Below are 11,367 nucleotides of genomic sequence, written 5' to 3'. Positions count from 1 at the left end.
AATAAGTCGCCACTCAATAATTACGACGAACAAGAAGGCTTTTATAGAAATAATATGTCACAACTTTATATTTATAAGTTTAATGTTTTGTTAGTTTGTTTTTGAATATTTTAAAACATGTAACCTTTTTTTTTGAACTTCTTAAAGTAAATAAAATGAATTTTATGTTAATTGTTTTTTTTATTTAACATGTTATACAAATACGAGCAGCGGAAACGAAAAACGAAAAAAAAAATTATTTTTTACACTGTAACCGGTTGGAACCGGTTACAGTGTAAGAACCGGTTTAGGAACCGGTCAGAACCGGTTCCACCGGTTCCGGGTCCGAGGGTTGGGGAACCGGTTCGGTTCCCTAACCGGTTCGAACATGGAATCGGTTTAAACAGTGATGTTGACTAATGGAACCGGTTCTGAACCGGTTCCGGTTCCTTTGACCAACCCGATTTGATCACCTCTAGGTAGATACATGATCAGGCTGTGTATCATGACCGACCATATTAGCCGAGTTTAAGCATTAAGAAATCAGCGGGTTTGAGTCGATTACTTCTGACTTAGTATTCAACTTAACTTGCCATGTAACCTATATTTTAACACAATTCAAACATACATTATTTAAATAACTAAAAGGTAAAAATATATAAAACAGAAATAATTAGTAAAGTACACAGTAAAGCCAAGCACATTCACACTTGGCATTTTATACTTCTATCACAATGAGTACCATCCACATAAATACTAATTCAGAACAAAATTTAAAATCTAATAAAACAATACAAAACAACATGAAACAAATCAATAACTGTAGTACAGAGTTTCCAGTTGAAACATATCTCACTATAAAAAAAGCATTACCACCCACTGCCCCATCCAGCACCACTCCCTTCTGTCTGTGATTGCACAGAACTTCTCTTACTGCCCCCACTGTCGCCACCAGAATAACTCACGTCTCGATTGTTATATGACCCTCGTCCTCCTCGCCCCCCTCGCCGCCGCCCACCACCACCGCCATAGGGACGTGGCAAACCACTCGGATGTTCGTCATGACCGCCACCATTCCTATAATCACTCCGACCTGCGATATTAATTCAAACAAAAATATAAAACATTACTATGTTTTTATAAAACTTGAAAAAAAAAAACATTATCCAGATTCTCACCTGTTCTAGATCCCGGAGTAGATGTTCTTTCTCGATCCCCAGACGGGCCCCAGCTACCAGAACCGCCTGTTGCAGGGCTGCGCATCGGCACCATGGCGGCAACCGACCGTATTGACGGGCCCGCGTCTTGTGGGTCGTCAATATGTCTTTGAAAATACGCTACAAGTCTGTCAATTTCCTCGAACATCTTCTTGCGGAATTTAAACCCTTTTGGATACAATCCAACATATTCATGATGCGGATTTGAACTCCTTATATAAGTTAAAATAAACGTGCCCGGATGCTCATACGATATCCCAAACGAGTACACAATCCTTGACGGGTTCTCGTTTTTCTCTTTTCTTAAACTTTCATCCACTTCAGCTTTACCACCGTCTCTAAATTTACGGTACGCCAGCATTGTTTTCAAGTGAGTTACTAACGGGTCAACATAACGGTCAATTACCTGTTAATAAATATAACATTATAACTTGCAGTAAATTAAATAAAAAAAGATAAAAACATATATAGATATACATATAAAACCAACCTCATCAAGATCTTCAAACACGTCATCTCCTATTTTCAAAGTTTTCCCGAGACGCAATATGCTGGTAAAATCCTTATTCTCCTTTCCGCCTTCAATTATATCTTTGTGCGCATAAACACCGTCATAGATTTTAAGTGTTAACGTTAAGTAAGAGTGCCCGCGTGAGCTCGGTCGAATTATACTCTCACCAGGTTCCTTATCAGATAACATCTGTCATATAATTTAAAAAAAAGAACATCAATACAAATATCATTTAACATAGATACATAGATAATGAAAATAAAGTTTGTATACACACCTCCATTGCTTCATCAGCTGTAATATTCTGAAACCGAGGGTGAACGATCATTCTTGGTTTGAAATGTTTCTTTGCTAACTCTTTAGCTTTACGAGCCTTTTCTTTTTCGTTATCAAAATTATCACGGTCTTCGTGATAGTAAGGATCCAAGGCTTTTTTGTATTGGGATCGGTCATCTCTTAAATCACTTTCTTTACAGCTTAAGAACACCTGGTGTCGGGCTTTTTGAATTGATTTTATTTTACACGTTAAAATCTCACCTTCAACCAGCTTCTCGGTCAAATCATTGTCTCTACGGTCTTCACTATAGTCTTCTTTACTGAGCAGACCGGTCAACCCCGAGTCAAGAACACATATTGCCTTTTGAGGTTGAACCCTACGAACAGTCGCTTGGACGATTTTACCCTCAGAAAGTGTCTCCTCCGTCTCCCCGGTTATCATATAAAATTCTTCATCTTGAGTCGGTTCGGTATACGGTTTACGCCAATCTTGAAACCCTTGAATCAACTCTAATTTTGTATGAATTAACGTATCTTTTTTATTCTCGCGCTTTTTAGACTTTGCGTATTCGTCGACTTTAAGACTTTTTAACCTATCAGGGTTTTCTCTCACGTGCTCAATCGCCATTTCAAGCACATCATCATCGTTTACATCATCTTGATCATCATCTGCAGTGTAAATATCTTTAGCTAATTCCTGTGCGAGACTGTACGATTCAGGGTGAATTCGTGTATCGTCTAGTAAGTCAATGAATTGACTACTGCTAGCAGCGTTTCCGCTTCGACGAACTCGTAAGAACCCGACTGCATTTACAAACACTTTTTTACCGAGCCCGTGGTTCAGCAAGTCTTTACGGGTGTATATGGAGCTAGCCCGAACTAAGGACCGTTGTAATGAAGCAGCCTTTCTCGGCCCAAGCCCGGATATGAATTGTAAAGGAGCAAATAACCATTCATGACTTATGGCTAAATTTATATCTAGACCAACTTGGTTAGTTGCATCTACCATGATTTGTTCAACCATGCTGTATTTTTCATCAGGTGTTAGAAAACTTTCTAATGGAGTAAGTTTCCAAGATAATATCTCTTTTGCGGGACCACATAAAGTAGCAGTCATTGCTAATGGATTTTGAAGGTAACGTCCGAGAGCCACAGCTCGCTTAACAATGCCTGAAAAGAACGATACAGATTTGATATTTTGGACATGTTATTTATCAAAAGTGAATAAATAAGTCAGTTATTAATTACCCGTTTGTGGTTGAAGCTGTTCTGATGATATCCGTGAGTTTTCATACAAATGTGGGAGTGTCTCATCACCGTATACAATGTTTATACCATCCATTTCATGCCCAACATCTCTCGGGTTATCTTCTACCATCTTAAAAATGATCTGATGAAAAGATAACACGATTAATAAGATTGTATCCATTTAAATTTAATAATAGATTAGTTAATTTTAATTTTGGTTTTACCTCAAAAATATCCTCCTTGAGCTTTAAACAAGATAAATTAACAGCACCAAGAACAGCAACATGAGGTTGATGATCTGTCATGAACTTAACAACACGTTGTTGGTCATTCTTTTTACGTTGTTGATCATTAGCATTTTGACCACGTAAGCTTAAGGATCCCGCATACAGCACATCAATAACTTCACCATATGAATCCAACATCACAAATGTTGTCGTGGGCTTCCCCGGGCCCCAACAGCACGCCATAACTCTCGGTGCAACATCATAATCATCAGATGAGTTAACATCATGGTCTTTTTTCTGATAAGGTGCCACCGAGACTTTATCCCATAAACGCCCTCCATATCCCATCAATAACCAGTTTTTAGCTCTACTGGTTAACAGAGCTCTTGCCTCTTTTGCCATTGAAGGTAAAAGCAAACCATCAAATGCATCATTTATTATCTGCTTTCTTTGTTCATTCCATAACTGAGCAGATTTACTCACGCCATCACTAAGGTAATAATTATGAGCATCATTAATTAGTTGAACATGGATAGATGATGGAAGCTTTACAGAAACTTGTATAAGTTTTTCTTCTTCAGCCTTTTGAATAAGAAGCCACTGTGCATCATTAAATTTAGTCAAAGGCTTGTTTTTTAACCACTTGATCCCTGCAAACTGATGGCGTGAGTCGATTGACACGTTCCCATCAGCAGTGGGATTGGTTGACACCACAGCATTATCCATGAAGATGCTTCGAACATGCCTCCTGACACATGGTTCGCAACTAATCTCAACTGCCGCCTGTAATAATAAGCAGAGTTAAAATATGTAACAACAATGTAAAATTAATAACCAAAAGGGGACATATTTAGTAAATACCATATGTCTAGCACCCCTGAGAACTGCTTGAGGATCCTCAAACATTGCACATGTGAATCTTGAAGCGACTTCTTCTGGTGTTTCCTTTGCATCTTCTAATTCATCGGTTCTCTGCATAAAGCAACTGTTAGCATAAGTATCCTGTTTCGCCATTCTGTAAAACTGTTAGATTAAAAAGGTAATTTTACTAACCATTTCTTCAAGAGATATCAGCAATCCAAATTCTTCAGAGCTATAGCCAAATTTGGTGGCAACTTCCCATAATCCAGATTTACTACAAATGCTATACTGTGATTTCCTCTTGGGTCTCTTAAACTGTGAGTTCTTATGTCTCTCAAACCGCCCTTCATCCACAGCCACATCAGCAGGGGGGAAGTGGAGGTTAAACTTTGCGTCCACATCATCAATTTCTCGTTCTGACTCAGCGACTTTGAGGGACTTTGTGATTGAATCGAACAGTTTTTGATTCAAGTGAAGACGTGTTTCATCGTATATGCTTCTTTCTTGTTCAAATCGATTGTTGTAGTACGATTGTAACGCACTTTTTCGTTTTTGAAGCAGTAACCACTTTCTATCTAACTCCAAGATAGCCCAAAGTAGCTGTAAAACATATCCATAAGTCATCAACTCAGATAAAGTTAAGCAAAAAATCAATACATATATACTCAAGTTCAAATGTTCAATTACCTTGTGCCACCTCAGCATGGGCTTTTCTTCAGGATTACTATCTCGTGGCTCTTGATCTTCAAAAAGACTACGGCAATCTTCCTTCCTGTACATAGCAATAAATGGTACCTGACAAAAAAGGACATTATAAGTTAAATAAATCCTAACAAAAAAGGATGCCCAAGCCTGTGGTAGATTATAAGATAACACTTACATCCAACTTCTGAACATGCATAAATTCCAGAAATCTAGAAATATCACCCTTGTCTACTGCCAGTTCATGCCCTTCTTTGCGGAAAAAAGGTACCGTACCCGTTCCAAGTTGGTTAAGAATCCAAATACTCTCATCGTCTATACTTAAGGCATCTGTTGGAGGTGGGCCCGTGCTTTCCTCAGAAATCTACAACACAATCATGTAAAACAGTATGCAAAACAGAATATAAAGATAATATAATGAATTCGCAACTTCACATAATCACCTGCATTCTTTCTGGAATATCTATATCTCGTATAATATCATCTTTTTCAGTCATGTATTTTTCAGAAAGAATAATCGGTTCAAACTCGTCTTCTAGCTTTCTTTCTCTCCCTTCACCCCTTTCATCATACCTGCTGATTTCAGATTTTCTTTGCCTCAAAAGCTCATCCACATCACCAAATATGTCATGAGCCTCTTGAATTGCAGTTGATGAGATCCCTGGAGCCTGCCTGGATTTTTTCCTGTTAACCTTTCTTCTCCTGCATTATGTGTCAATTATCAATAACGAGTTTTGTTAAAACAACCGTTAACGTGTGATTAAAAAGATACAAACGCACCTTGTTGGCTCTCCATGTTCATCAACCTCTTCTTCATCGACGATAAAGTCAGCCATTTCGTCCTCATCTTCTCCAATGTCGCCATCTTCTTCTTCAGGTTGATCCTCTTCAGCAATATCCTCTAATGGTGGACCTAAACGTTATGTTCAAATTACAGCTTATCAGAATGAAAGTTTTTACAATAACAGCATATAAAAGAATGGATTTTAAGTTTAAGTCACATACCATCATCGAATAAACTACGCTTAATCTTATCCTCTGCGCTCCACCCTCCTTTTCCAGTCATGTCATATTCCTCCTCATCAGAGAATCCAGATTGCCCGTCATCAGCATCAGCCCTTGCTTTCTTTAACCGCTTAAACTTTTTACTCTCCTGTACAACATTAAACATAGAGAGATTTAACAAGTTGTTCAAACACCATCATAATTGTGATTTTTGAAGTGAAAGAGGAAGTGTAGACTCACAACTTTTGGGCGTCGAAAACCGACGTTATCTTGAAGAAGCTCATAATCATCTTCATCAAGAACATAGTTCTTTTCCGCCTCTCTTAAATATATAGCACAGGTTAGAACAGTTTGAAACAAAAACTAAAACTGAACACGAAATTAGTCATATCACCTCTTCTTTCTTTTCTTCTTCCTTTGTCTCTCCTCATCACTATCCGCCCTATCTTCTTCCTCCCCATCCTGTTCATCTTCATCGATATCATCCACGATAAAACCATCCTTCTCATATTCATCCTGTCCTTCTTCTGATCAAATCCATGACCAAAAGCACATTAGAATCCATGACTCAAAAGAAACAGAAACAATATCAGTAGTTCTTCTAATGTCAAATAAACCTGATGAATCATGACACCATAGCTTAGATATTATCACATTTACAAAGCCAGTATTACAAAACCTAACATTAAAACTTAATCCTATTTAATGATGTTAGAAAGATGAAAACTTTCATTAGCTCTGAAACTAATTATTAATGTCCCAAAGATATATCATAACTTTGGAAATTAAGAGAAAAAACGATAACAACACCCTAACCATCTTTCTACAAACCTTCAATGTCATATATCACATTCGCAAAACCATAATTACATAACCTAAGCCTAAATGACCTTCAAAACTACCAACGGAACAATTAATTAATATAAAGCAGAAAACTTTAATAATAATTTCTCCAAACATATATTATAACTTCTGATATTGAAGGAAAAACATAAAAAGAAACGAGAACGAAACCCTAACCATCTGTGAACAAAACATCAGTGATTCTTTCAATGTCATACATCACATTTACAAAACCATAATTACAAGACCTAAACCTAATTACCTTCAAAACACCCAAAAAAATTAAATCCTAAACCCAAATATAAGATAAACGATTAATATTAAGCTGAAAGCTTTCATTATATATATATATATATATATATATATCATAATTTCTGAAATTGGGGAAAAACATAAAGAACAAAACCTAAAGAACAAAACCTAACGGTAAATGGCCTTCAAAATGCCCAATAAGATAAAATCCTAAACTCAAATATAAGATATAAGAGACTGATTAATATAAAGTTGAAAACTCTCACTATAATTTCTCCAAATATATCATTACTTCTGAAATTGGGGGAAACCATAAGAACAAGACCTCAACCTCTTTCACCGTCTCTTGAAATATATATCATGATTTCTAAATTTGGGGGAAAACATAAGAACAAGACCTAAACCTAAATGCCCTTCAAAACACCCAATAAAATCAAATCCTAAACTCAAATATAAGATAAAAAATTAATTAACATAAAGTTCAAAATTCTCATCATCTCTCCAAACATATATATTACAATAACTTCTAAAACTGGGGTAAAACATAAGAACAAGACCTAAACCACCTTCAAAACATCCTATAAAACTAAACCCTAAACTCAAATACAAGATAAAAAGGATTAATTAATATAAAGTTGAAAACTTTCATTAAAATATCTCCAAATATATACATCATAATTTGTGAAATTGGGGAAAAACATAAGAACAAACTCAAACCCTAAATGGCCTTCAAAACGCCCAATAAACCCAATGAGCTTAAATCCTAAACTCAAATATAAGATATAAAAGATTGATTAATATAAAGTTGAAAATTTCATTATAATATCTGAAATTGGGGGGAAAACATAAGGAAACCCTAATAATCAAATTAAACGAATTTCATACCGTCTTCTTCATCATCCTCATCTTCACGATCTTCAGGCGCAACATCTTCGCCTTCAGGCTCTTCTCTCTCGTCTTCTTCAACTTCAATCTCATCTATAAACAACCACCCAGCAAAAAGAAACAAAAACCCATTAATTAAACAACATACGAATCGTGGGAAATGGTTGCGAATTGAAAGATGACGCTGATAATGATAAGAATACCTTCTTCGTCGGATAATATGGTGTTTCCGGCCATTATTAAGCTGCTGGTGGTGGTGAGGCAAAAACCCTAACCCTAGAGGAAGAAATATTATTATTACTTATTTAGCAGTGAGTTTGAAGGAATTCGGAGTCGCTGCAGCGTCGTTGAGTTGATAGATATATAAATATATATATATATATAAAGAATATATATATCGTCAATTTTTTGATTGATTAGAAGGTGAGAAATGAAATCTTTGTTTGCTTCATTACCATACCACCTGTTCCATTCTCATTGTAGATCTATTTCTCTTCTCTTCTAGGTGGTGTGTTTTTATTTTGTTTTTTTACTTTTTTAATTTTTATATAAATATTAATGGTTTTTTTATGGATGGTAATTTAATTTAACTTTTTCTTTTATTTTTTATTACAACTTGGTTTTTGTTTAATATTGGGTTTGGATTAAATAGATAGAACACCGCGTATAAAAGATCTAACTGATTAAAACTGGATCGAATTACGACTTTGCTTTTCGGTTTTACAAAATCTCAATTTGATCTTAGTGAATAAGATACGATAGTTATTTAATTTTAATTTTGTAAGTTAGATCTATTTAGTTATGATGTTAACTAAATCTTATTTAGCTTAAGGCTACCAAATAACAAATAATGCTAAAAACATATAATAAAGAATCAAAAAAGGTTTCGATCAAATCTGAATTGAATTCAGATTCAGTATTTAGATCGGTTTTGAACTTCTTCAATTGGGCTTTTAGTTATCATGCCACTCATATATTGTTTAATACAATAGTTATTTAATTATTTAATGATAACACTAGCAAAGATTATAGTGATATAATAAAAATAGTCCAGATTATTTAAAACCTCGCATTAAGGTTTTCGATATCATCACGCCATAACCATCAGGCCATAACTCATTTTATAGGGCTAAATAAAAGCTTAACTGATATTATCAAATATCTTAATTTCAAGTTTTTTTTTTATTTTTAAATAAAAATAAATAGTAGACTTAAACTTGTGAGCAAAACAAACAATCATAAACAAGAAGATATTTAATAGATAAAAATAATGATATATCATTAATCTCAAACAAAAGATAAATAACTTTCATCCATCTCAAGTGAGCTCCTTCGAGAAGGCGACACAAACAATTGCCAACAATACAAATGAAACCCTAATACCTTATTTATAGCTCCTCGAGCCGTGTTGTCCAAGCCAAGCCGCCCCTTGCTGAAGAACCATAAAGTGTCGCCAAAAAGTCTCGGTGACCCAAGGAAGTGTTGCCATGTGTCTTCGCGACACCACTAAATGCATCCAAGTATTGGGGCAACACTTTTAGTGTCGCAATGCTCCAGCCACCACACACCACATAATGTCGTCTATAAAGGGTCATCTCGGTAACATGGCATAAGGCAAAAATAATGTGGAAAAATCCTAAGCAATAATAGAAGATAAGTCACTATCAATCCGTTAAAAATGGTCCCCATAAATATATTCATCCATATGTACTAATAAATACCTTGTATATATAAATAATGAGGGTTAAGAAATAGGAGTAAGATTTTTGACGTGTGTGAATATATATATAAAATTTTAAGTAAAAGTTCCACACAAATCGGGTTTTAAAATAGGTTTTCACCTACAACTAAACCACACAAGAAAGACAAATGTACCTATCGTTTGTAATAAAGTGTCGGTAAGAACCGAGTATCAATCCATGGACACGACAAATTTCTAGTACTAAATCTTTGTAAATGACCAACCGAACAAGTAAATCTTAAGTTGAATTTTAATTAACTAAATTTGCATACAATGAAAAATAAGCAAGTAAAAACACAAGAATATAATCAATCCAACAAACTACCTAGACATGAATCCACTCTACTAATATGATAAAATATCAATAATATGGTAAAACATCATGAATCTAAACATACATACTAGATTACAATAAAGCAACCTAATACTAGAAAATAATCATCATGATGGGTTTTCAATCAAGAGATAAACATAGACTAACTTGTTTGTCAAAACAACAAAGTCTCATACTCAAAGGAAAGCTAGCATGAACAACATTCTAACCACCTAAGATTACACTAAAGTAGCCAAATTCAAGAAATTAATATAAACTTATGAAACTTTAACTAGCAAGTCATCACCAAGTCAAGAATCATAACAACACTCATCAATTTTTCAATATTAAGTGTAGGGTTTCATACTTATCAATAATTATATAACCAAGTTAATTTTTACTAGTCATTCCTAACTTAGTAATGTGAACAAAGATTTCATGAACATTCAAAGTTTACAAACAAACATCTAGAACATAGTTTTCCAACATGAATGCCTAAACATTTGCAAAACTAAAAAGGTTATGTAACATAACAAGCATGAACACCATCAATATCAACTTATAAATTCAACCATATTCTTGAAAGAAAACCACTTTACCAAAATCATGCATAGACAATATATCACATTAATAAGAGTTTCAACATTGTCTAGATAGCAAAAGTAATTAGCCCATAAGGCTTAATACAACTACAATCAAACTAGAAATAAGCTTACAAAACATGTTCAAGAACAAAGGAATGAAAACTAAGATCAAGCAATGATTGAAGAATGGAATGATGGATCTTGAGGATGGTGGAAGCCTTCAAACTCTTAAGGAACACAAAACATAATTTTCAAGAGTTGAGAGAGAATCCCCAAGGCTCCACACACTAAAATGAAGTGAAAATAAGTGTTTATAAGCTTCTTGTCAAAGTGCATGGTCATGCACAAAAAGTTCATGATCGTGCACTATTTTGGGTAAGTCAAAGTTTCACTTTCGGCAGCTCAGAGTTGCAGGTTCCAAAAAAAGTGCACGGTCATGCACAAAAAGCGCATGGTCGTGCGTTACCGGCACTAGCTAGTGCACTTTCAAAGTAGATGTGTCTTGTTCTCGGCATCGGATAGTGCAGGGGCTCGTGAGCTCGGAAGTGCATGGTGGTGCACAAAAGTGCATGATGGTGCAGTTTCACTTTTGGCACGATAGTAGATGTGCACAGGTTCCAATAAAGGTGCACCGTCATGCACATATACCGCATGATGGTGCAGTTTCTCAGCATGGTCATGCACTTTCGTAGCATGGTCATGCACTTTGGCACGTTATCAGAT

At 35.2% G+C, this 11,367-nt stretch overlaps 1 protein-coding gene across 1 annotated transcript; it reads right to left on the bottom strand.

Moving 5' to 3' along the window:
* Window positions 1–679: 679 nt before the first annotated feature.
* On the bottom strand, window positions 680–8,306 carry LOC143570602 (transcription elongation factor SPT6 homolog). The gene is made up of 17 exons (XM_077056216.1): window positions 8,210–8,306; window positions 8,007–8,099; window positions 6,421–6,553; window positions 6,267–6,348; window positions 6,027–6,174; window positions 5,802–5,934; window positions 5,465–5,723; window positions 5,200–5,385; window positions 5,007–5,114; window positions 4,512–4,919; window positions 4,320–4,430; window positions 3,456–4,241; window positions 3,232–3,373; window positions 1,985–3,153; window positions 1,687–1,896; window positions 1,158–1,602; window positions 680–1,072 (listed from the first exon to the last, which is right to left on the bottom strand). Exons 1-17 carry the CDS (start codon window positions 8,241–8,243, stop codon window positions 849–851), a joined length of 4,671 nt encoding a protein of 1,556 aa, XP_076912331.1. The 5' UTR covers window positions 8,244–8,306; the 3' UTR covers window positions 680–848.
* Window positions 8,307–11,367: the final 3,061 nt, after the last annotated feature.

This window comes from Bidens hawaiensis, unplaced genomic scaffold, assembly GCF_021521415.1.
Source record: "Bidens hawaiensis isolate Kalapana, Puna unplaced genomic scaffold, B.hawaiensis_p1.1 tig00025011_1, whole genome shotgun sequence".
Classification (NCBI taxonomy): domain Eukaryota; kingdom Viridiplantae; phylum Streptophyta; class Magnoliopsida; order Asterales; family Asteraceae; genus Bidens; species Bidens hawaiensis.
This window is presented reverse-complemented; position numbering and strand designations above follow the sequence as displayed.

Bases quoted from the DNA above. Each gene is read 5' to 3' on its own strand.
- LOC143570602 (XM_077056216.1), bottom strand. From the start codon at position 8,243: ATGGCCGGAAACACCATATTATCCGACGAAGAAG. The intron at 8,100-8,209 runs GTATTCTTATCA...GGTTGTTTATAG, and splicing joins CATATTATCCGACGAAGAAG to ATGAGATTGAAGTTGAAGAA. The intron at 6,349-6,420 runs GTGATATGACTA...TATATATTTAAG, and splicing joins AAGAAGAAAAGAAAGAAGAG to AGAGGCGGAAAAGAACTATG.